Raw genomic sequence first — 27599 nt, 5'->3', positions numbered from 1 at the left:
GATTTCAGTGGGAGCAGTGCCGCACCTCCCACAAGGTGACCTGAAGCAACCGCTATGGCAGGGTGACGGGGAGGGTGGCATTTTTGCTGTCCTGGACTGGCTTAGGGTCACCGTCACTGAGCGGTGGATTGGGGAGGCCGCTGGAGCAGCGCTGCTCCAACGGCCGCCCCTCACGCTCAGGCAGAGAGCAGGTCCTCTCCCTGCCTGCTCTCTGCCTGCTAACACCGCTCTGCTCGGCCCCGCCCCCTCCGCTCCGCCCCGCCCCCTCCTCCGGGGGGGGGGGGCGTCTTTCTGAGTCCGCTTCAGGCGGCAGAAAGCCATGGTTCACCCCTGAGTGGGAGACGTCTTTTTGGTCAGGATTTTGAGGCGGATACTGGCCAAAAATCTCTGTGTGAACTTACCCTAAGGGATTCTGCTATCGGGATAATCCCTACTTTACAATAATCTTTAATAGAAGATTATTATTCTTTAATGGAAGCGACATAGTCTGCCCGTCCCTTTAAATCTTTATTCCAGGTTTCAGGTAGACGGTCCTGCCAGCGCTCGTACGTTTCACACGGCGGTGCGTGTTGTAGCAGGTGATTTATTTTTAATCTAAAAATAATAACATGCTTTAGAAAATTGATTAGGACAATTGGCGCGTGGTTTAATGAACAGCATTCACCTATCATTCAGCCGCTTACACTACATTACCTGCCATCAGGCGCTCTCGGGGGTGTAATGTCTGCTATTCCAAATTGAAAAAAAACGAAAGAATCTTCTTTGATCAGTTCTGCTCTGTGATTTTTCTAATAGCATTTGATGGCTAATTTATTATATTTTTATTAATATGATTCAAGGACTTTGATAAGGAAGTGAAGAGTTTCGTCTTTGTCCTTGAAGGAAGCAGCCAGACTATCAAGATGCAGCTGCCAAAGGAGAACAAGCAAATGCGTAAGTGTTCGGGTGTTACTGGAAGTTTAAGGCTTGTCCTAACGTAACCCGTCTTCTGCCATGAGAACAAATAGATTAGGATAATACTGGTTGAGGTTTATTAAGAGTGTCATAAAATACATCATTTTAGGTAATGATGCAAATTGGCAGGTGCAGAGTTTTACGTTTTTCGGGACATTGCCAGATATCTTGAACATTTTGTCTTAGTAACATAGTGACACAATAGATAGGGTTGTACAAAGACACAATCCCACGAGGCTGGTGCCAACTCCAGATATGGCAATTGGACTAAACTTGGTCATACAATTTAGATTTTAGACTGCTGAAGTGGCAGGTTTTGGCCCACATTGTGCAGATGCAACTTTTTTGTTGCAGATTCTGCTACTTTTTTGAGCCAAAGCCAGGATTGGCTTCATAATGAATGGGAAATATTTAGAATCTATCCCTTGGGCTCAATCCACTCCTGGCTTTGGCTTAAAAAAAATGCAGCAAATAGAGATGAGCGAGTAGTACTCGATCGAGTAGGTATTCGATCGAATACTACAGTATTCAAAATACTCGTACTCGATCGAGTACCACTCGCTGTTCGAATGTAAAAGTTCGATGCAGAACCAGCATTGATTGGCCGAATGCTATACAGTCGGCCAATCAATGCTGGTTCTTCTCCTACCTTTAGAAGTCTTCTCCGTGCAGCTTCCCCGCGGCGTCTTCCGGCTCTTCATTCACTCTGCCAGGCATCGGGCCTGGGCAGAGTCGACTGCGCATGTCCGCTTGTACTTCAGGCATGCGCAGTCGACTCTGCCCAGGCCCAATGCCTGGCAGAGTGAATGAAGAGCCGGAAGACACCGCGGGGACGCTGCACGGAGAAGACTGCTCGGAGGATCCAGCCCGACCCTCACTCGTGGACTTGGTAAGTATAATTTGATCAAACGTTGCCTACCCCTGAAACGAGCATTTTCCCCCCATAGACTATAATAGGGTTTGATATTTGATTCGAATAGTCGAATATTGAGGGGCTACTCGAAACAAATATCGAACCTCAGACATTTTATTGTTCGCTCATCTCTAGCAGAAAAATATGCAACAAAAAAAGCTGCAATTCCAACGTGTGGGATCTCAGCCTTTAGATCAGGGGTCCTCAAACTGCGGTCCGCGGGCCACATGCGGCCCGCCAAGCACTTCTGTCTGGCCCCGCCGACAACGCCGGCAGGCGTGCATTTATAATGAATCTCCTGGGGAGCTCGGGCCAGGCCATGGAGTGCACTTCACTTTACCTATTGGAGGGCACCGCTCCCGATGTCTGTGCGACCTGCTCTGCCTCTGGCCCACTGTTTAAAAAGTTTGAGGACCCCTGCTTTAGACAGTCTACTGTTGGTTGATCATACCTAAACCTACGACAGTCTGTCCTATAAAGTCAACCATCAACTAAAGTTGATCAGAACCAAAGTCTGTCATGTTGAATTTTTTCTGCCATTCTTGTGTATGGCTAGCCACAAAGCCATTTACTTTTTCGGTACTTCAGTCAGCATTGAATGACTTTCATCTGTTAATATCCCAGGTGTCGTGGTTGTTCTTGTGTTTGGGACAGTTGGTTGTACAACCAACAAACCACAGTTCATTTCAGATAAGCGATGGCAGCCTCAACTCTAATGTATGGGCATCTTAAGTCCATGATCAGTAGCCTATCCCAAAAATTTCTAGCTCCCATAACCTTGGATGCACACTCGGCATTTTTATTCCCAACCCATCGACCCCATGGGTTTCTACAAATACTGGACAACCTCTTTAAGTGTAAGTTTTAAGACAAGACGAGAAGATGTTATATCCATAGAACTTAGATGTTGTAGAAACATTACTAACTTGGTTGGTTCCCATTCAAGAGAAGAGGCACTTTACTTCATAGGAGACCATCCTTCAATGCTAGATGAAGTTACGAGCCCGTAGCTTGAGGTTGCACTACTGAGATATTCTAATAATATTTTGTTCCCTTCTGGCGCTGCCAATTGGAACTATTTCACGAACTCCTTGTATAGAATCAAACCAGCAGTTATAACATTATAAACCTTCTTGGCTTAAAAAGTAATCAATCTTTGTGTGTATTCTACTCTGAATATTGATGTATTTGGTGATCTGAATTCACTCTGTAGATTAGCTATAGGAGATATAGAGGGACCCCGCTAGCACATGGGAAGACACCAGTACTATACATAGTACATGGAAGATGGGGGCTGCTGCAGGTATTGCATCCTTTAGTGGAAATGTAATGGAACTTAGCAGTGTCAAATGTGTATAAGTTCTTGAAATGAATTGTGGTCCCAGATCACAGACTACACCAATGTGCTCTTCTTGCATGTATAGTATAGTAAAGCATTTTGTTGGTGCTTCCCCTTTAAAGAAGACCTGTCCCTAGGTCTAAAAAGCCTGGTTTCACCTTGAACATGTTGGTGATTTGTTTATCCAAATCTGTTCAGCCATTCCAAAGATATAAGCCCTTTTAGGGTTTCTACAAATTAAGGTAGTCAATGGAGCGGTGACACTGTGGTTTCTCTGAGGGTGGAGTATCTGTGTGCTGTACATCATGTAGTGTTATTGCCCCCTTAACTAGTAGACCCTAATTTACTTCAACAACATAAGGGCTTATATCTGTGGAATAGCTGAACAGATTTGGATAATCTTAACACCAAATGCTCCGGGTGATAGCACCTATCAGATCTTGTATGTGACTGGACTTTTCGGACCTGGTGATAGGTCCTCCTTAAATTCATTGGATAAGACAGTAGAGCAGACATAGTAAAGTACTTGTGTCTAGATATTGCGATACAATTTTGGTGTGTCAAGTTCTAGGGACAATTATGAAGTTCCTAAAAAATAATCCTCTGTGCATTATGTAACAAGGGGATGTGGCTTTGCGGAAATGAGGTGTGACCTAGCAGGAAAGGGGGCATGGCTTAATTAACTACATGATTAGTAAATCTGCCCTATAATTGTCAGAAATATACAGGAAGTGACATCATTGATTGACATGGCCATCCGTTCTCCATTACAAGAGGTCTGGTATCTGGCTTGTCCAAAGATGTCACATCACATCCGCTAACAGCATAGCCTGCCCGCTAAGAAATAAATAGGAATATCAGATAATCGTGCAGAAGTATCCGGAAGACAGAAGATAGTTTATAGGCAGAAAATAATTTTAAAAAAATAGACGTATTAAAATGCAGTCTAGTGCTAATGGTAGGGAGATGAATTATTCTGAAGTTACTAGCATATTTTCAATTATTTCTATTAGCAGAACTTTGTATAGTAAATTAATATATCCCTACAATAAATGAGCCTTTAATTTGTTTATTGCTAGCATTAATATAAAGTGTTCCCATTCCAGATTTTCACATTGCCATTCATCATGCAATATTACAACTAAAAACTGGAACACAGTTTATGAATACTAATATTTAATGGAGTAAATGCTATCAAAAAATGAAGGCGGCTAATGTTTAGTTACCGTATATACTGCAAAGGTTTGCTACTCGCGGTAGATGTTCAAAGTCTAGGACAGAGCAGGTGATGTAAGAAGACCCAGGGGTTGTAAATTAGTTGTAATCTAATTGGTGGAGTCTAAATTGGGGCCACCCAATTCTCCCACCAGCCCCGCTCAACCCCGAATGTCCCAATACGTCAATCATATGACGGACCCAAATGGATCCCAATGGACCTTATTGGGTATAATGAGGTCTGTTGTGTATCTGTTATGGTAGTCGTCATATAGGCATGCATGGGACAAAGGCCCAAAATGGAACCTCCAACACAGATCGAGATGTAGCCTATGTCACAATTATGTGCAAATATAAGCTAAACTAATAACACAAAACTGTTGTACTTGTTATTTGTATTAATTACAGTGATAGAACATTCACACGGAGAAAAAGTAAATGTAACCTTAAATTTAATCATCTGTAGTGTTATGAACGTAGATGTAGGGCCACAATACAAGCAGTAGCAGGAGGTTGACTGATAACTGCGAGCCAAGACCAAGCCCAAGATGCCTTCTCCAGGGCTCACCACAAGGTGAGTTGGACTTGCACTGAGTCTAATCGGAATAGTCACCAAACAGATAGGTGTACCAAAATTAAATAGACTAAAACTTATTGGTTTGGATTTGTGACCCTGGATTTGTTTCCCATATTTTGCTTTCGTCTACTGACTCTGTCTATTACATCCTCTTCTGGTTTTGACCCGTGCTTGTACCACTTCTCTGGTCTCCACTAAAACTTACAGAGTTGTGTGGAGACCAGAGAAGTGGTACAAGCACGGGTCAAAACCAGAAGAGGATGTAATAGAGTCAGTAGACCAAAGCAAAATATGGGAAACAAATCCAATCAGATGCATTAAAGCAGAGTTAGGAGGTAAATAGAGTATCCAGAAAGCGAGCCAAAAGTCAAAGCAAAGAGGTACACAGATAAAATGGAGAGCCAAACTAGGAAAAGCACCTAAATTAGTCAGCGCTTGTGTCAGGAGGGTGGGGTGTTAAATAGGCCTGCTCAGCTTTATTGGGGCATTACAGCAGCCACCACTGAAACTAAACATTGTGGTCTATATCAGGTTTGCCCAAGACTACCTTGCATCAAATCCTCCATTTTCTGACTCGCTTGCCACTTTTTAGAAAAGCAGCAATTAAGTCGGAAAAGTGGTAGGAACAGGGTGAAGATCAAGGCAGATTTACTAGAACTCAATCAAAACTGAAATACATCCCAGTACCTAATGGGCGTAAATTTTAATTTTGGCACGTTCGACCTTGCAAGATATGGCAGAATATTTACGAGGTATAATTCTTAATAAATTGAGGCCAGAGGGAGAGAAATGAATAGAATCTCCCAACTGAGTACAACAAATTTGGGAGAGAAATAAGGACTATGTCACTTGAGTAGCACCAATGAAGAAGATGTTAATTCAGCCCTATTGAACTTGTAAAACTACCGTAGATACTGCATATGTTTCGGACTCCACCCTAGACTCTTATTAACTCTTTAGCGGCTCTCTAACTACCACATATACCATGAAATATCATAAATTGTTTGCTTATTTGTGACTGGCTTACCTGGTTTTCTATCTATACTTTGTATACACTATCCTGAAATGACCCATTCCTTTAAGCAGCCCGCCATCTACAAGACATCATGGAAGGATCATAGACGTAGTAGTGCGCATCACTATAATCCCCAGACACCTATAAGACTCTCTGTTATTGTGCGTTACACTAGGACATCGCCACCCACTGTATTAGTTTGAAGTCAATGCCCTCGTATGGTCTGCTTTTTTTTATATTCTCTATGCCCAGGTGCCATGTGGTTGACCATTCAATTCAATGAATGGAGTCCTGTTCATTAAACCATAAGTGTGTGAAAGGGACATGAAGCGCTTCTGTGTCCTTTGTATCCATTTCGCTAGCATTCAGCAGTATGTCGTGTCATCGGAGCCCCACTGAATGCGGTAAAAGCAGATGAAAAGCAGAAATGCACTTTTGATGCTCCTTTCAGGTGTTTTTGATGAGCCGGGCAGGATGTCTTCATTGAAATAAATTCAGTCGAAAAAGTCATCTCTGTGTCGAGATGCTTCGATTCAAGTGTGTAAAATGTTTTAGAGTAGATAGTGTACGGGCACGGATGAGGACATTTGCTATGTGGAGGAAAAGTTAAGGCGCTCCGAGTTTGAGGACAGTGGAAAGTACTCAATGGGTATTTACACCTTTGCAATTTGTATATTGCTCAAGTGCTGCTAAAATAAAAATTGGGTTACTTAGTAAAAAAAAATAAAAAAAAAAATATATATATATATATATATATATATATATATATATATATATATATATTTGCTTATAGGGCCTTCTAGAAAAAATTCAAAACCAAGGGTGGGTGTTAAATAGGGTTGAGCCAATCTTGAGATTTCAAAATCCGATTTCCGATCATTTTCCAACCGATCACGATCCTGAAATTTGCTCGATCGCTGATCGGGATCCGATCTTTCCCGATCCTGATCGCTCATTCCTAATTGTATATTATATATACAGTAGGGTTGAGCCAATCTTGAGATTTCAAAATCCGATTTCCGATCATCTTCCAGTAGATCGCGATCGTGAGATTTGCTCGATCGCTGATCGGGATCCGATCTTACCTGATCCTGATCGCTCATCCCTAATTGTATATTATATATACAGTAGGGTTGAGCCAATCTTGAGATTTCAAAATTCGATTTCCAATTATCTTCCAGTCGATCGGATTGTGAGATTTGCTCGATCGCCGATCGGGATCCGATCTTTCCCGGTCGCTCAACTCTAGTGTTAAATGAATAAAGTCATACTCACCTATTCCCAGTACTGTTATACAGATCTAGTCCCTATTCACGCCAGTGCCAGGACTGGCTAGACCAAAAGTGGCTTATATGATCTATGCGTGGCCACTGCATTTGTTGAAGAGGGAGCAGTGACGTCACCCTGATACCCTCCGAGGCCAGTGATTGGCCGCAGTGGTCACATGAGCCTATTCACTTCCTGTCTGGCCTAGGTCCAAAACGGAGAAAACGGGAACAGGACTGTACAACAGAGCAATGGAGAAATGAACTGGTATCGATTTCCCTCCGAGACAGTCTGGTAGTGGGGGGGCCTATAATGGGGCCTATCACCCTGCGCCGGCTCAAAGGTTATGAAGACTGGCATTCGAAATGCCAGTCTTCATAAATCTCCCCCATAGTTTTATCTCTGGCTTTCACGCTGGGCTCGGAGAAAGATGTTCCCTGGGCAGGATTGGAGTAAGCCTACATCCAAAGAAGATCCTTGCTTTGATCTCCGTTCACAAACGTAAACTATTAACCCTTTGATTTCTGCCGGTCTTCTTACTTTGCAGCGTTTATTCTGCACCTGCTTAAAACATATGCACAGCAATGAATGCATTATTTTCCTTTTCTATCTCCCTTCTGAAGAGCACTTTGCATTTCTCATTGATATTCATTCATCTATAGGACCATGGAGAGTTCATAGCTATGCATTACTTTTCATACACAATGTGACATATAGTAATATTACGGCGTCCCTGAAAGGAATTCATTGTACATTGCGGTTCTTGCCTGGCGACAGGCTTTTACGACTGAGAGCCTCTACAATATATTTTCCTCTGTGTCTATAGATTTCTAAGTGGAGTAATAATAATCCCAATTGGCTCTTGATATATCTTATGACTTGTGATACACCGAGATACGAGTGCAATGACGATGAAGCGGGAATCAATTCGAGGGTGACGCAGACTTTCTTCACTCTCGCCCCACCAAGATCCATCTTTTCTTTGCAATAAAGTAAGGATCTTCTTTTAACCCCTTGACTACCTATCGCTCACTGCATAGTATTGGGAGGATACAATTATGGTTTTGTTAACCCTTGTTTCTTGGGAAGTCATTGAGAAACACATCAAGACAAATTTTTACGTGTGTTTTTTGTTTTGACCGTGCCAGTATTTGAAGGACACCTGTCATCAGGATTCGGGCCCCTAAATCGGCAGCTTGTCCTTATGCTCCCAGGGCCCCATACTTGGTAGGTTCATCCCTATCTGTCACATGTTTGATGATCTACTGGAAAAGAGTCCCAGACTCATCTCCAACAGCGACTGGTGCATGTACATTGTGTCAACGAAACGTACACCTTGTACCCGAATAGAGAGACCGAGATATGGGGCCTTAATACCCAGCAGCATAAAGACATCCGGCTGGTTTAGGGGCCCCAAGGCTGGTGCTAGGTTCCCTTTAAAGGGGTGTTACGATGACAGACTAATTGCCAGAAACGGCGCCACACTTGTCCATGGACTACATTTATGCAGATAAGCCATATTCACATGAATGAAGATGAGCTGCAATAACACAAACATCCATAGACAAGAGTGGCGCTGTTTCAAGAAAAAAAATCTGATGTTTTGCTCTAGTTCTGAGCAAGGCATATGCCATAAATGTGTTAGGTTGGGTCTTAGTGCTGCAGAGCCATCAGCTAAAGCAGTCGCGGAGTCCACATGAAAATTGCCTCCCATTGGTTTCAGATTCTGGACTGAATTTGGAACTGATTTCAAGGCGGAATTGATGTCATATAAACCTAGCCTAAATCAGCTGATTAGTGGGGACTCCACCAATCTGAAATTGATAGGTCATCATGGTCTTCAAAAGGACATGGACTGCTAGGCGTCGGGTCTTGAGCAGAGCAGATTGCGAAGGTGCACAGGCCACGGGAAAATGGCCGCTTGCCCAGTATTGTTAGCGGCTATTTTCCCGTGGCCTGTGCACCTGTGCAGTCTGCTCTGCTCAAGGCCCGACGCCTAGAAGTTACGAGCCTGCGCTGGAAGAAGACATTGAAGATGACGCGGCGGACGAAGGAGGCGGCAGCGCTGAAGACAATTCTCTGGCAGCGGTGAGAATGCCCCAACGCTGTTTGGGCACTGGGGCCCGCCCCCATCGCTGCGAGAGAACTCATTTGCATACCGGTAAAAAACGGTATTTCTAAGGACCGGCGCAGCGGAGGTCTAAAGGTAAGAGATGCATAGCCTCTCTAAAGGCTATTCCGATGTCTTATCCACAAAAAAAAGGTTTTAATGGTAGAAATCCTTTAAAATCCATTAGCTAAGAATGGGCGTACAATGTAATGACAGCACGATATTTACCATGCAGTTCGCAGTTGTCCCGCTCCTCCAAATACACTTGACCTTAATTTTAAAGCCGCTGCAATGCGCCACATGTTTTATATGCCGGATGCAAATCTCAGTAGCTTTTCTTTTGTTGTTCTCATTACAAGATTATTGAAAGAACGTATTATCGTGAAGTCCGGGCTTTCTCTTTTGAAAAAAAATGGCAGTGTTTTAGAAAGACTTTGCTTCTGTCATGTAAAGTTACTGGAGGAATCTTAATATGGTGAGGGTGAAAGGCAGATGTGCCAAAATTATTAAGATGCCTAGTAATAATTCTGGCCCATTGCAGGAGGTCCCATATACTTGGACTGATTTTACGTGTAAGTCATGCCAATGACGGATGGGATTGATGGACACAATACTCCCGGATGCCTGGTGAGACTCCTGGTGTATGTGAGCCATCGGTTGGGGCCGTTTCTCTGGCCAGCACTCGTCGGGCTCTATCTCCCAGTTTCGGGGATCTGCCGACTAGAGGAACATTCCGACAATCACCGTTCACCTTCCACTTCGTAATCACACAGGCCACTGTCGATTTTGGGTAATTCAGTTCCCTTAAGGATCGACCATTTCCGTGGTACCCCACAATTACCCCTTTCTTGAAATCGGACAACTCTGCACTTCGTGGCATCTTGCACGCGACTAATGCCAATGCTGTTTCCTATTTAATAGCGGAAGGTATGACGTACATCACGACTGCAGATATCTTCATTTACATGGGTGTCCAAACACTTATTGATAGACAGTGTATAAACCACCTATAAACTAGTATAAAGTATATATCATCTAGCCCCAAAAGCTAGCCATTAAAGCTGATCGGTGCAGAGTATATGGCACCATATGGAACCTGCAAACCACAACCCAACTACTAAGTGGCCAAACGTAGACGCATCTAATGTGATACAATATCACAAAATGAGCTTGTCTCGAAAAGCTGGTTATCTCGGGACACATATATTTAGACATATCCCCCAAGAGATGCAATAAGAGCGGACACATTTGTTTGTCTATGTGGAGATTTTTGAATGGTTTGGTTTTATGATGTCTTCATGTTTCTGTCTTCAGGAATAGGTTTAGGAAATATATACATACGTATACTGTATATATAACTAGTATTCAATTTATGAACTATTAGAGTTGGTTGAGTCTTTCCTCTTTGTCTTGGCTTCTCTAGTTGGACTGATCCAGAGGTTCTTGGTCTTCCAGCTTTACATCCCGCTAGGACAAGATTTCTCTGCTGAACTCCTGTAAGTACCCGAAGCGTCTGCATTATTTGACACTTGATCAATTGAATTAGTACCATTCGCTATTAATTGCATCTGGCACGTCTCACATTAGAAATTGCGACTTATGAAGTCAACGGTAATTAAGCTAATTTAATTATTTCCAACGTACTAGTATATTCCGAGATTTCCTAAGAGACGACACGGACAGTTCATCTGTGGAAATAAACAAAACAGCTTATTTTGCGAATGTGCAGTGTTTCCTATCAGAAAGGATTAGACTATTTACCAAGGATTTCAAGTGATGCATGGAAAAAGTCTAAGACTCTATGCAAACGACCGTGTGCTTTGTAACTGTGCAGTTAGCATACTGACCTGTTCATCTCTATGGCAGCATACACACGCCTGTGTATTACCACGGGTCTGTGTATGTGGCAGTGAGTCCTATACATGTCACTGAGAAAAGTGGTTGAAGCCGTGGAAGCAGGAGCAGCCCATACATGTCATCGGATGCTGTACCGTTGTGTGACCGTAGAGTCATATGAGAAGCTTCTACTCCAACATAAGAAAGCAATAACCATATACACAGTCCAGTCATATTAATGTGACCGCCGCCTGCTTTTGACATCAACGTTAAATAACCAATGGCAGAAGGCGCGTGTCATCAGCCATCTGAGTGCACTCATCATTGTGGAAGACAAGATGGATCAACACAAGTATGCATCTATTCTTGCGGACCATGTTCACCCCTACATGCGAAATGTTTTTCCTCAGGATGATGGCATCTACCAGCAGGACAATGCGACGTGGCATAAAGCTCGCAGTGTACGTGCGTTGTTCGAGGAGCACCAGGATGAGTTTACCGTACTCCCTTGGTCAGCAAATTCCCCAGACTTGAACCCAATCGAGAATCTGTGGGACCACCCCAATCGGGTTGTTTGCGCCATGGATGCTCAACCATGTAACCTAGCGCAGCTGGCCACGGCACTGGAGTCAGCATGGCTCAACATCCCAGTGACACCATCACATCATCCCCTCTCTTCCTGCACGTCTCGCAGCGGTCCACTCTGCCAAAGGGGGTTATTCTGGATTTTGACAGGTGGTCACATTAATGTAACTGGACTGTGTATAATACAGGCAGACCTTTCCTTTAACCAGGGCAAAGGTTCCATTTTCTGCCCTAAACCTGTATCCAAATACCCTTGCTGATCTCTGTGTCCCAGTAGCTCCCCCTCAACTACCAGTGGCTTACCTGTATTAAAGGGTTTTTTGGACCCCAACAGTGTTTTTTATACTGATGGCCTGTTGACACGGCCATCAGTATCTGATCAGATCCTGACGCCCAGACCTTACACTAATCAGCCGTTCCTGATGTCTCTGGGCTGTGGTCAGGGCCAGAAGCAGCTCAGCTCTTATTCATGTAATAGGTCCCATCCAAACCACTTCGTAGGGATCAGAGCAGAGCTCCCTCCAGCTCTATCCACAGCAGTATCTTCCAGCACCAGAAGGTAGCCAGAACAGCTGATCAGTGCAGGGTCCGGGTGTCGGACGCCCACCTATCCTGTGCCAGGACACCCATCCTGATCAGCTGTTATAAGAGGTCACAGCCTATAACTCATCTGTATAATCTTATAGAATTCCTACAAAGAACAAAAGTGTTAACCGGCTACATCTCTGGTCCGTCTTCACCAACTCTGCTGACGGATCTTAGCCTTGTGGGCAGGGCAGACAAGATACAAGTCCTGTTGCAGCCACTTATATTATAGCCTGTCCATGAGAACGTTTCTTTACATTGTTCTCAGTTATAACTCCAATAAGAGACAAAACAGAAAGAAAGGAAAGGTAAAGATTAATGGAAGGAGTCTTGAGATTTTATTTTTCTGTGCATTTCCCGGGTTAGTGTTCCTTTTAATAGTCATCTACACAAGTACAGGCATCACGTCTCTCTTCATCTTCGCCAGCGTCTTGGAATGTAAAGGAACCCAGTGGTCTTTCACATCCATACTACTTAAGTGTGCTTTAATGTTAGCCACCAAGTGGAGAATAATTTGTTCACTCCTCGGCGAGATGGAAAGTGTATATCACAATAAACTCTCTTAGTTTACCTTTAATATACCAAAGAAAATCTTCACAGCTAGTAAAAGAAGTATATATAGAGCCAAGAAAAAAACCCGAGAGGTGCGGGAACAAGATCATATGGGATGTAAATGTAATGTTAAAGGGATTGTCTAGGCATTCAGATCAATGGTCATCCATGTGTATGGGCCATATCCATGTGGCCGAGCCAAAATTTGATTCTAATGGGGTTAAATCTGACCATTTTCGTTATGTTTTATTTTATTCTCCACCTTGTGTTTGCTGGTCCCCCCTTTTATTTGTTCTTTGTTGGTCCGGCCGTTGCAGGGGTTGCATTTTCAATATTACTAGATGCCAGAAAATGGAGTCCCCTGGCGTCCAGTTGGGGAGATGAGGAGCCCATCAGTGTGTTGTATTATTAAATATTATTATATTTTTGTGTTAGGCCTTATTCACACGACAGTGAGTCACGACCATCACATGGTCAGTTTAATACCCATGAATGTCTAATGGGCTTCAAACATGTCTCTATTTTTGGTGGACCATTTTTACGGGCATTAAATGAACTGACTTGCTCCATGTTAATCTGTTTTGACACACATGAAGATAGCCACGTGAATAGATCCTTAGACGTTCATGGGTTTTAAAATAGCAATAAGACAGGCCTCGTTCACATCTGCGTTTGGTAATCCGTTCGGGAGTCTGCATGGGGCCTCCCCCAACAGAATACCGAACGCATTGGTAAGCGGTGTGCAGTGAAAGCACACGGACCCCATAGACCAGGGGTGCTCACACTTTGTCAGCATGTGAGCTACTTTATAACATGACCAAGTCAAAAGATCTACTACCCACTACTTGTGGGTGGGGCCGGGGTGGGGCGTGTCTGTGGGCGGGGCCGGGCATGTGGGCCGGGCGGAGCGTGAGAGCAGGAAACAGCGGCGTTCTGTGGCCGCCCAGGGATCCCCGCTGTCTGCTTGTTCACAGCGCAGGCTGAGAGTTATCTTTGGACACTGGCAGGCTGGGACTGCGGCAGCCCCATCTGCCAGTGTCAGTAGATGACTCTCAGCCTGTGCTGTGAACAAGTAGCACCCCGGCTCCCTCCATCCCTAAGGGTGCATGCACACTACGTAACGCCGGGCGTGTATGAGAGCCGTACACGCCGGCGATACAGCAGGGCTGCCGAACACTTCCCATTCACTTCAATGGGAGCGCTCGTAAACGCCGCTGTTACGAGCGCTCCCATTGAAGTGAATGGGAAGTGTTCGGCAGCCCTGCTGTAACGCCGGCGTGTACGGCTCTCATACACGCCCGGCGTTACGTAGTGTGCATGCACCCTAAGAGCGGCCTGCAAGTGTCCGGAGTGCTTGTTCACAGCGCAGGCTGAGAGTCGACTCTCAGCCTGCACTGTGAACAAGCAGACACCGGGGATCCCTGGCTGCATCCCGCGATCGACCCATACGTCCATTGCGATCGAGCGGTAGATCGCGATCGACGTATTGGGCATCCCTGCCATAGACTATAATGGTGTCCGTGTGCTCTCCACACGATGTCCACACGGAACATGCAGACAGGAAAGTACTTTGTGATCTACTTTCCTGTCCGCATGATTTGTGCGGGCAGCACGCGGAGAGCACACGGACCCCATTATAGTCTATGGGGTCCGTGTGCTTTCACTGCACACCACTTGCCAGTGCGTTCGGTAGTCCATTCGGGGGGTCCCCATGCAGACTCCCTGAACGGATTACCAAACGCAGATGTGAACTAAGAGTACGCCTGTCAGGGATCGGAGTCAAACCCACACTGTATAACAATTCAGATATAGGTCATGTGAATAAGACCTTAGGATTTTGGTCGGAATAAGGATTGATATAATTTAGGCGATGATTAAGTATAGATTATAGATTATTTATAGACATGTTTATGTGAGTTGTTTACACCTCTCTTATGTATAGGGTACAGGTCTTACATGATGTGCTGTGGTCGTACTGTGTTTGCTGCAAAACGGCCCAAGCTTTGCCTCTGGCAGTGACTAATAGGGAACGCAGTGATTTAGTCGAGACCATCAATATGTATGTCCCAGAAAATACAGCGACTGGCTCAGCGGCTCTAAATTTCTAATAAAATTGTGCATGGAAGAAGTCACGAATCCGAAGTAAACAGCCGGTAATTAGCTTTGCCAGTGCAATGAGACCTATTGTACTATATCAGGAGATATCTCCGCACACATCTTAGCAGATGGTCGTACTTAGTCATATATGTGATATATAGAATAAGAGTCATTAAAACTTTCCTCCTATCGGCGACGGACTACCAATACGTTAATTGTTTGCTTAAGTTGCGGGTTTTTTTCCTCTTGCGTAACAGACCTGAAATGAAGGACGGCCTTAGCTTGCCATTTTCCTTAAATGATGAACGGCCTTGTGCGGGCTCTCGCCTGTTTATGCAGCAGAATGCAAAGGATCAAATCAACCTTGAAACAGACATTTTCATCTGTATGCAAAGATGTTACATGCTGCACTACATGCGTACGCCGAATTTACGCAAAGCATTTGCTTTGTTCCCGACCTTTCGATTAGCTCAGCTGCTTATTGCTGATGATGAGGATATGCTGAGTTACGCCTGAGAGATGCAAAATGACAGTAAATTATCTCTAACAGTCTTAAAGGGACCTGGACGTAAAAAAAAAAGGAGAAAGATTGTTTTTAGAAGTGGGCAAACCCAACTTGTACGGAACATGGTTTGACCCAAATATTCCAAATTGTTCATTTTTTTTTTTACCAAACCAACCAAATGGAGATTTGTCTAAAATGACCGCCGCAATATACTGTATTCTAGTCTACCGTAGAGTATAATAGATGGAAACCCGGGGGGAAGTGACAAAAACAAAAACAAAAAACATTTGTACTCACCATCTGTTACCTCTTTTAGGCCTCGTCTGGGACGTCTGGTGCCTGAGGTCACTGCTGAGGCCTCGTTCACATCTGCATCGGTAATCTGTTCGGGGAGTCCGCATGGGAACCCCCCCGAATGGACTACCGAACGCATTGGCAAGTGGTGTGCAGTGAAAGCACACAGACCCCATATACACTATAATGGGGTCCGTGTGCTTGCGCAAGATCTCCGCAGGGAACATGCGGACAGAAAAGTACTTCACAATCTACTTTCCTGTCCGCAGGCGGCACGCGGCAAGCACACGGACCCCACTATAGTCTATGGGGTCCGTGTGCTTTCACTGCACACCACCTGCAAATGCGTTGGTAGTCCGTTCGGGGGGTTCCCATGCGGACTCCCCCGAATGAATTACCAAATGCAGATGTTAACCAAGGGTGAGGCCTGTGATGATGTCATGATGCTCGGCCTGCCCTAGTCACTACTTAGGTCCAGTCGTCCACAGTGAGCCCAAGTGCGTGACATCACAGGAGAGGGATAGACATCATCAAAGAGGTCCAAAAGAGGTAATGATTTGGGTTTTTTTGAGTTTTGTTTTTGACTGAGATCTTCAGGGCTGCAGATATAATTGTAAAGTTGGAGGACTTGGAAGAGAGCAACAAATGCTGGGCAATCCAGATATGGGGTAATATCAAACTAGTGGAGGCCAACACCTGAGACCCTCACTGATCAGCTGTTTGGGCAAGTGCTACATACTAAGCACAGTGCCATACATTGAATGTGAAGGAGTTCCAGACAGACCATGTAATAAATTAATGCGACATCCATGACCAGTAAAGCAGAAGTAGCACTCACCACAGCACCGCTACCATTTCAGGCTTATCTAAGGGGGTTCCACGTATCTTATTAATGGCCTATATTCAACTCTTGGAGAATCCCTTTAAGTCAAATGGAAAAGTAAGAAAACCCCTTTAAGGGAAGGGTTCCCAGAGATGGAACTTTAACCTATCAAGCATTAAGCATACGGCTATGACTTAAGAGTTTTCCAGACTATAAATGAATGATGACTTACCCTAAGAATGGTCATCAGTATCAGATTGGTGGAGATCCAACACCAGAAACCCACATTCATAAGCGTTTTTAAGCATCTGATAGACAGAGAATTTAGCAGGAAGTAGACAGCTCCGTTCTCTGTGTAGTGGCCAGACCAGGTACTGCAGATCAGCTCTATACAGACAATGGAACTACGTCCCACTCCACTTACTGAGAACGGCTGATCATGGGGGTATCTGGTGTGGAACCCCCACCAATCTGATATTGATGAACAGTCCTTAGGATTGGAAAACCATTGCAATGTCCACGATTAGAAAGTCCCTTTAAGAAGAACTATAAAGTCGTATATGTACTGGATAAAGTCAGCCAATACGTGTGACAGTCCTCCATGTCTAATCTTCCATTCTAACTAAATAAGCCCTCATTGGACACATGCTGTCTATACGTTTCTATACCTTAGTACTGAAGTAATTTCAGAGCAGAAAATAACTTGTTTCCTCTCCTGAAAAGAGCAACTAGACAAAAGAAATAAAGCCGTTCCCTTCAGCGATAGAAGATATCTAATCACGCTCTATAGTCTTTGAGAGGCTTTCCTTGTATACCAGCGCTGTACTTGTCTTTTGACTATTGGGTTGACACAAGCGCGCGCCTCTTTACTCCCGGTAATTACATTGTTTGTCTATAGCACAGCACACGCCACAATAGCGAGCAACTCAAAGGAAAGAGAATATTCGAAAGGCAAGTCAGTAGGTGAAAACCAGGAGGGAATCCCCTTGATTCTGACAGGGAAGATGAATATTAGGAGCCGTGCCGCGATATATCTCATTAACCTGTCGAATTAGCAACTCTTACCACTGTGCCAGCCAAGACTTGTGCTGCTTTTGCTTTCATATCTGCAATACAGAAATAGATCTTCCTGGCAGTTTTATTTCACATACAGAACATAATAATTTAGGAAGGAATTCTCAGAGGTGCCGCCTGGCAGATTCCTAGTAAGAGCAGAATTGTTCCAAGATTAAAGTGCGGAAGTACATAAGCTTACATATTAAAAGGAAATGCAAATCCGCCCAAATCACATCAACCACAAAGTGTAGCTAAGGGAGTAGAGAAAAACCACAAAAAATGAGATTCCCCTTTGGTTACCCCTGGTACAATTAGAGACTAATATTAACATTAGTCTACTGCAAGGGGAAGGTAGGAATCGCAGGACGCTATAGCAAAAGCCTGATTTGTCTGAACCCTTGTTCCCAAAATAGTGCAGGTGGCATATCTAGTTATTTGCTTCCATCCCTCTCCATCTGGCTTAGACCTTCACCATGGCTTCTTGGTGCTGCGTCTACTACACCGAGAGATGTTCCTGATATTCTCCAGTTTATATTGTAGGTGGGGGTCTCACCTCAGCACATGATGGATCCTTTGGTCTCTGTCATATCAATCAAAATGGCACAAATGTATTAGGACAAAAGACGTCTATAACATCTCTGCCTGTTCGGGTCGGTGCACCAGGAGGCATGCCCAGTTATGATTCCTTGCTTTAGCTTTTTGTTGCTCTGTTCTATTCCCTCATCTCTATAATTGATTTCCCCCCACACCCATCTCCTTCTCCTTGGTTTCCCTCTTCTCCTCTAATAGTTTATCTTAGCCTTACCTGTGTGATTGACAGCTTATCTGCCAATAAAGTCTGGGGCAGGTCCTGGGTTTCCTATAAACAGGTCATCAACCCACACATGTTTGCTGACTTGTGACTTTGTCTTTGCTAGCTATTCTCTTGCTATTGTACTGTATTACTGACTTCTGACCTTTGGCTTCCTTGTGACTTTTGGATTGTGATTTGGTACTGCTTAGTCTCTGTGCATTTAACCCTTGGCTTGCTGACTCTGCTTCTCTGATGTTTTGTCTTGCCCTGTTCTGTGTACGCTTATTCAGAGAAGGGACTGTCACTCAGTTGCCCCTGTCATTAAGACAGTTGTGGCAAGTAGGTAGGGACAGGGGTTGGATTAAGTTTAGGGCTCACTGTCTCTGTCTTTCCCTTCCTCCCTGGTTTCAACAGCAGCACCTGGGAATTCTACAACTAGCAATTCCATTACAACATCCTTAATCTGTGTTTCTCGGCAAAATCTACAAAAAGATGAAGTTCTTACTATACATTTTGATCATGTTGTATAAGACCCCAGAATATAATGCTGCGGTCATTTTACTTCACCCAAAATAAATCTCCATTTGTTTGGTTTTGTAATATTTAGGTCGAACCCGGCTGGGAATGAGTTGGTTTATCCATTTCGTTTGATGACCCATTCACAGGATAAGTGGAACGGGGAGAAAGTGCAGCCCTGCTCCTATGCAAGTAATAGGAATGGTGCTGCAATTCCCTGGCAGCACGACTATGCAGTGGATGACACTGCTGTGCTACTCCTATTATTTGGATAGGAGCTGTGTTGCAAATGTTCCCCACTACCAGAGATCACATACGGATGACCTATCCCGTGAATAAGTAATCAGTATGGCAAAACAATTTGGAATCAGAAAACCCCTTTAAACTTTGGTTTGTGATGTCATGTGCCTAAAAATCCAGTGGCGTTTTTGCAATTGTCATGTCGCGGTTGGGTATGGTCGCCTATCACAATGCAACCTCATGGACAATCCATTAGGCGAGATATCAGATTGTGACATTGCGATCTTCTTGTCACCATCTAGCCATAGACTAAGGAGCAACTATAGAGAAATCGACAACATTTTAAAGGGCACATAGCTAAATTTGACCATGATTGGGACTACGGGGCTTTGCAGAGGACAAGGATTTTGTGTTCTGTGTTCTGCTCCATTACGCTATGAAGCTTAAATCTGCAAAATAAAACTTTTTGCAATGTATTGAAAATGTTGCATGCACTTACTTCCAATACCAACTTATATATGTGAAAACAATTCACATTCGTATGCAGTTATATTTCTATTGCTTAGTTTTCACATTGCAAATACTGCAGACGCTGTCTCTCCCAAGGGAGGTGTGTGCCCATTAGACATTCACCTAAACCAGCAATTACAAGTGTACATAACGCTGTGCACATATGCTCTATACACAGAGGATACAGAGCAGAACTTGTTGAATCTTGGTCGTGAAGTTCTGCCCACACAGCGGCTGCCGTCCCTGTGCGCTGTTTGCAGGCAGCCATCTGTTAGCAGCGAGGAGCTGTCCAGGTGCTGAATTGCCGCATTGTATAGCTAAACTGACAGGCTTATAATACTCTGCAAGAAACTGTAATTTAATATCTAGAACACGGCGATACCTGACATGAATGATAATCTAAGTGGGCTGTGTCTGTAGGGGTGGAACATTGACAACTTCAAGACTTCTTACATAACTGGCGATATACAGTATTGTGCAAAAGTTTTACGTAGGTTTCGAAAAAAACGCTGCAAAGTAAGAATGATTTCAGGGATAGAAGGGTTAATAGTTTATGTGTTGTCATTTAACAAAAGAGAAATGTAAATCCCATCAATATTTGGGGTGACCTTTACCCTTTAGAGGAGGAGTCCTGGATGATACGGCCCCCGCAGAGCCCTGATCTCAACATCCTCCAGTCTGTCAGGGATGACATGAATCTGCAAAATAACGCGACATTTACGATCCACGCTCCCATTGAAATCAATGGGAGCGTATACGGCCCGCAAAATCTCACACGGCGTATACGTGCCACATCACGCGGCACCTTACTCCGTGTGAACTCCCCCTAAGGATTCTTAGATCCTTGCTGGTCTCTTCTAGTCCCTCCAACATACAGGAAATGACTAATCAGACAACCACTGGCCCCACAGATAACCAAGGAGACCAATGTCGCTTCTTAAGTTTCTATGCCATTTCTTTTAATTATCCGAGCAAACCCTTGAGATATTAAAGTGTATCTCCAATAATGGATCATTTCAGAAATGAACAGTACAGATGTATATAAGAAACTTGGTAATAAATCTTAAAGAATTCCAGTTCTTCTCCACCTATTGGGTTGCTCTCTTCCTCCTAATCATCACTCAGACATAGAAGTCTATGGAGAGGGTAGGAGGAAGTTAATTGATGTATTGCCTTGTTATTAGGGTTGAGCCGATCTTGAGATTTCAGGATCGATTTTAAAATCCAATTTCCGATCATTTTACAGCCGATCCAGATTGTGAAATTTGCTCGATCGCTGATTGGGATCCGATCTTTCCCGATCACTCAAACCTAATTGTATATTATATACACAGTGGGGTTGAGCCAATCTTGAGATTTCAAAATCCGATCTCCGATTATTTTCCAGCCGATACCAATCCTGATCGTGAAATTTGCTCGAATGCCGATCATGATCTGATCATTCCCAATCACTCAATCCTAATTGCATATTATATACACAGTACGGTTGAGCCGATCTTGAGGTTTCAAAATCCGATTTCCGATTATTTTCCAGCCAATCCCGATCGTGAAATTTGCTCGATCGCCGATCGGAATCCGATCTTTCCCGATCTGGATCACTCAACCCTGCTTGTTTTACACAGTGATGGAGTCTTGTCTTGAAGATATAGCTGTGTCAAAGGAACTCCCTGACTAGCAGAGTAGCAGAGCTTGTGCCTTTTACAGCATCCTCCTCCCTCCTCTCCTCTCCATAGACTTCTTTCTCAAAAGTAACTGATAAGCAGAGAAGGAAATGTGTATAAGGAACTAAAGGTTTTTGTTAGACTTTACCATATTTTTGACAGCGTTTCTATTATTAGTGTCTAGAATTTTGGATCCCCACAGACCCCATTAAAACTACTAGTATGAGAGATCTGGCATACCTGTCATGGCTTCACTGTAAGCCATGATGCTAGTGTGAGCAGAGCCTTTCTCATCCTAATCAGTGTCCCTCTGGGCATTTCTCTGTACTCCGGACCGTTACCGTTGCAGACACCGAGAACAATGTATCTCTTCCTATTGTATCTGCTGTGTTCTGTATTGTGCTGCCTTTTCTTCGTTGTGCTTAGGATGGATCTGCAGGAGGCAGGAATACATCTGGATATGTTTGTCTTTGACAGTATAGGAGGAATCTTGGAATGTTGTGTGTTTAGTGCTAATGTGAGACTGACTTGTGTGTTCGCCGCCATCTGGATTGCTGCACTCATTATTATCAGACATGCATATTGTCTGTATCCTCTCCTGAATAATTAACAAAAACCAGACAAGATGGGCGCGCAAACAAGGCCTTTAATCTGACTTCATCCTAATTAGGAAGGGAGGGAATGTGCCGGCACGCCTCTGTGTTTCTGAGCACATTTTTATCTTTGGCTTCCATGTCTTATATGTCAGGATAGAAAAGGTGCTATAAACACGAGCACGTATTTGCAAACAAGTTTTGTTCTTCTTACAGTCATGTCTGTCTCAGGCTTAATGTGTCACATCTAGATCTGCTGACATTTGTGCCTTTTAGTGAGTAAGGTGTGAAGGCAGAAAAACAACTGTATATAAAGATAGTAAGTGCGCCGTGGCATGGGTGTGCCTTTAAGGGGCGCAGAGGCGGTGTTCACAACCGTGCCCTCAAGCCAAGCCACAAACGTCCCCCTGCCACATAAAATATACCACTAGAGATGAGCGAGTAGTACTCGATTGAGTAGGTATTCGATCGAATATTATGGTATTCGAAACACTCGTACTCGATCAAGTACCACTCGCTATTTGCTACTCGCTTGTAGTACGGACTTTCGCAGTCGGCTCTTCCCAGGCCTGATGCCTGGCAGAGTGAATTCAGAGCCGGAAGACGCCGCGGGGAAGCTGCACGGAGAAGACTTCTCGGAGGATCCAGCCTGACCCTCACTCGTGGACTTGGTAAGTATAATTTGATCGAACGTTGCCTACCCCTGAAACGAGCATTTTCCCCCCATAGACTATAATAGGGTTCGATATTCGATTCGAGTAGTCGAATATTGAGGGGCTACTCGAAACGAATATCGAACCTCGGACATTTTACTGTTCGCTCATCTCTATATGCCACGATTACTACATTGTACATCTTAGGAATATAAAAAGAATGAAGCCATGTCATGAAGTATGCGGTTTCTCACCTCTAGCCCGCTGGCTGGATGCCATTTGATCCAGGTTTAGCTCTGCTATCTGGATTTGCTAATGCAACATCATGCTCTTGTATTGCCGGCCTCTGGTGAATTCTGTTATCAAAGGGAGTTATCCACCTGTTTAATACCAATGACCTACCCTAGTACCCCCACAGATCAGCTGTTCCATGACAAAAATTTAAATGGGCTGTCCACCTTTGTAATATGGATGACCTATAGTTAGGATAGACCATCATTATTACATTTACAAGGGTTGAGGAGCTGGGACCCTCGCAGATCAGCTATTTCATGACATCTTGGCTTCTGGTAAGTTTTATATGGCCGGAGCCGTACTTCAGTGCTGTCCCATAGACGTCAATGAGTATCTAAATCCGCCAATATACTTTTTACTAGGGGTGAGCAATGCAGTTTCTGACATGTATACATTACCAGGAGCTGTACTGTCCTGCAACCGCTGATCTGCGAGGGTCCCAGTTCTTGATCCCTTGCAGATCTAATAATGATGGCCTATCCTAAATATAGATCATCAATATTAAAAAGGTGGATAGCCCCTTTAAATTATTCCTACTCTAATAAGCACTGAACTGTCCTAAGGATGTGTCATCAGGATAAGTGACACCTGGCACCCCCGCTGATCAGTTCTTCTCAGCAATTGAAACACTCTGCGGAGGGTCAGACAAGATACTCCAGATCATTAATTTTAGTGGGACCTAAGCTGCAGTAACTCAGTTCCACCACTACACAGAGAACGGCGCTGTCTGCTTCCTACTCCACTCTCTGTAGATCAGCCACTGAGAACAGCAGATCGATGGGAATGTTGGGTATCAGACCCCCACTAATCTGACATTGATGACCTATCTTTACGGTATTTTTTTATATTTTTATAGCCCAGAAAACTCCTTTAAGCTCACATATGAACTGTATTCTATGGAGGAAAACATCACAGGGTAAAAGCTGCAGATAACATAGTTACGTGAACGCCATTCTGGCTTGGAAAGTAGAGATTTATTGTAACTCCCACAACATATTGCAAAAATAAAAAAAGAAAGAAAATCAATTTTTATTCCTTTTAATGATAACATGATAAGGTAACTTATTCTTCTAACGCTCCATCGCCGTCCATTGTTCTTGGGGGTGTAAGATCAAGGGCTTTATGGTATCAGCGCAACAAAGGGTGTCATCTTCTATTATAGTATGCTTTGGTAATGATAAAAAGAAATGCAGTATATATCTACCCCCCGCAGAGGAGACAGCAATGTGAATTCAATCCACTTCAATCTGTTTAGTGTTGTCCTTGTAATAGATCCGCGGGAATCAGAAGAGTCTTCTTATAAATGGGGGTGATTATTTATTCTGTCTGATCGGACGGATATCAAATATTAGAGAGGAATCAATGTGGTAGAACAGAAGATAGAAGAATGATGTAGAAGGGAATTAAAAGGGAGGAGGGGGCAAGATGACAAGCACTATTGCACATTGGTTATAGGGTTGGGGGTCATAGGACGTAAGCAGGACTGGAGCGGAATTTGGTGGATCCATTGTATAAGGTCATGACCGGCCTTACATATTACCATATTATAGGTTATGCGTCTTAGATTTTTGAAGATGACACATTGATCCAGGGATTTATACTGATATACGGACTTGGAGTCAGGAAGGAATTTATACCCCTGATGTGGGCAATTGGCATCAGCCTCATGGTGGGGTTTTTTGCCTTCTTCTTCTGGATTAACACTGTAGGGTACTGTAGGGTTATAGGTTGGACTTGATCGACCTGTGTCTTCATCCAACCTCATCTACTGTAGAAATTGGATTAAAGGGGTTATTGAAGGGTCCTCCCATGGTGGTTTTTTTTGCCTTCTTCTTCTGGATCAAGACTGTAGAGTATGGGAGGGTTATAGGTTGGACTTGATGGACCTGTGTTTGTATCCAGCCTCATCTACTGTATAAACTGAATTAAAGGGGTTATTGAAGGGTCCTCCCATGGTGTTTTTTTTTCCTTTTTCTTCTGGATCAACACTATAGAGTACTGTATTGTTATAGGTTGGACTTGATGGACCTGTGTCTTCATCCAACCTCATCTACTGTAGAAATTGGATTAAAGGGGTTATTGAAGGGTCCTCCCATGGTGGTTTTTTTTGCCTTCTTCTTCTGGATCAAGACTGTAGAGTATGGGAGGGTTATAGGTTGGACTTGATGGACCTGTGTTTGTATCCAGCCTCATCTACTGTATAAACTGAATTAAAGGGGTTATTGAAGGGTCCTCCCATGGTGTTTTTTTTTCCTTTTTCTTCTGGATCAACACTATAGAGTACTGTATTGTTATAGGTTGGACTTGATGGACCTGTGTCTTCATCCAACCTCATCTACTGTAGAAATTGGATTAAAGGGGTTATTGAAGGGTCCTCCCATGGTGAGTTTTTTTGTCTTCTTCTTCTGGGTCAACACTGTAGAGTTCTGTAGGGTTATAGGTTGGACTTGATGGACCTGTGTTTGTATCCAGCCTCATCTACTGTATAAACTGAATTAAAGGGGTTATTGAAGGGTCCTCCCATTTAGGACCTCATCTAGTAGTCACTTAATAATGACTACAAAGATGGCTACCCAAATGGCGATCTCAAACTTTGAAGGACCCTACAGATCCCTGCATTGCACAATGGTGGCATTGTAGGGAAATTAAAGAGGTTTCCCCAGACTTTGTAATTGATAATCTATTCTTAGGATAGGTCATCAGTTGGAGATCCTTGGGGGTCCGACACCTAGACCACCCCACAGATCAGCTTTTTGAAATGGGAGCAGTGCTCTCTGCACTTCGCTTCCACTTCACAGGCCATGTGACATCATGTTCATCGTCACATGGTCTGATTCCAGTTCAAGTAAATGGGCTGAGCTGTGATACCAAGCCCCAGTCACTATACAGATGTACAGCACCGTGATTGGAATGTAGTAAAGAAGCCGCAACAATTGTCCAAACATTGTGGCCTCTTCACACAGCTGATCAACCAATGGGCTGGATGTTGGACCCTTGACCTATCTTAAGTCCAGAAAACCCCTTTAGATTAAGGCCTTGTTCATATTTGCATTGGTAATCCATTCGGGGGAGTCCACATGGGGACCTCCCTGAACGAAATACCAAATGCACTGGCAAGCGGTGTGCCAATGAGAGCACGCGGACCTCAGGGAACATGCGGACAGGAAAATAGTTCCCAATCTACTTTTCTGTCCGCATGACTCGGGCGGAGATCTCGCAGCAAGCACACGGCCCCATTATAGTTTATGGGCTCCGTGTGCTTTCACGGCACACCGCTTGCAAATACGTTCGGTAGTCCATTCAAGGGGTCCCTATGCCGACTTCCCGAACGGATTACCAATCTCAGATGTGAACCAAGGGTCAGGCTATTTGTAGTGGGCCACATCAAACAAAGCACTGTGGGAAAAAAAGTGGCGATAATTCATTGAGATTTTTCCTGCAACGCTTTGGTCTTCCATTATTCCTATGGTGTTTCCGTAGGTATAATTGACATGCTGCGATTTCCAGCATGTCCGCAGCACCCATTTCCTTGGATGGGCTAGGCCATTCAACGCTTGCTATTCTATATAACATTTCTATTGTCCAGTCTGTCGGCTTTTGTCTTTGCACTCGTATATTAGTCATTGTTCACATCTGAAAAAAGTTTTCCCCTTTAAGAACTAGAAATCTTTCAAGAAAGGTCGCTTGATAAATTACTAAGCATTTGTTGTAAATGGGATATGTAATGTAGGTTAGAAGGTTTTTTTACAGCGAACATTTTCGAAGTTAAATTAAAAAAAAAGGTCCATATGTTTGAGAGCTCGGCGTCTCCCGCATCCCGACTTCAGTGACCCAGAGTTGGGCTTTATACGCAGTTTGACTCCCATTTTGATTAATTGCATCTGTGAGATCATTGTAGCGTCTTCAACTAGGCTGAAAATAGTGTTGTGCTTGAGTTGCTCTTCCAATCTAGCAAGACTAATAGAAAAATAAATATGTTTAGGAGAATGGTTTAAAGGTTGCTGTGTGTGCAGGGAGGTGCGGGCCGGTTACCAACTTAGGTTTAGGAAAATGCTTCCTTCTGTGCCATAGAAGACAATGTGGGGAATTCGTCATTCCCTGTCCGCCATGACCTGGCATAGAGGGATAATATTGAGGTCCATGGTTGGTGCAAAGCCCTTTCTTGTGCCAATGGTGAGCCACAAGCCCCAACCCGCACCTCACCCATCGTGGGTTATCATGCCAGTTCTTCTGGCGTAGATTTCCATTATGGCGCCAGCATGTCCAACGCATTTAGGAAGAGCCCATAGTCTTAATAAATTTGCTCCATTGGGTGGTTGTTGTGGTTGGTAAGTTTTGGTTAGACTATCTGATCACGAGATGAGCAAACCAATTGGTAACAAGCCAGATTCATTATGAATTTTCCAAAAAATTTACCCATATCCAAAAATGTTAGGGTTTTCCACCCACTAGAGATGAGCGAACACTAAAATGTCCGAGGTTCAAAATCCGATTCGAACAGCCGCACACTGTTCGACTGTTCGAATGGATTTCGAAACACATTATAGTCTATGAGGGGAAATGCTCATTTCAGGGGTACGCAAAATTCGATAAAATTATACTTACCAAGTCCACGAG

At 43.8% G+C, this 27599-nt stretch overlaps 1 protein-coding gene across 1 annotated transcript in view; it reads left to right on the top strand.

Annotated features, from left to right (window-relative positions):
* The window catches only part of CFAP20DC (CFAP20 domain containing), a 197980-nt gene that overhangs the window by 8601 nt on the left and 161780 nt on the right, over nucleotides 1-27599 (top strand). Inside the window, exons 3-4 of the mRNA XM_075286776.1 lie at nucleotides 840-933; nucleotides 10813-10885. Of these exons, the coding sequence (XP_075142877.1) occupies nucleotides 840-933; nucleotides 10813-10885 (167 nt within the window). The remainder of the gene's footprint in view (nucleotides 1-839; nucleotides 934-10812; nucleotides 10886-27599) is intronic.

This window comes from Leptodactylus fuscus, chromosome 9 (assembly GCF_031893055.1).
Source record: "Leptodactylus fuscus isolate aLepFus1 chromosome 9, aLepFus1.hap2, whole genome shotgun sequence".
NCBI lineage: Eukaryota > Metazoa > Chordata > Amphibia > Anura > Leptodactylidae > Leptodactylus > Leptodactylus fuscus.
This window is presented reverse-complemented; position numbering and strand designations above follow the sequence as displayed.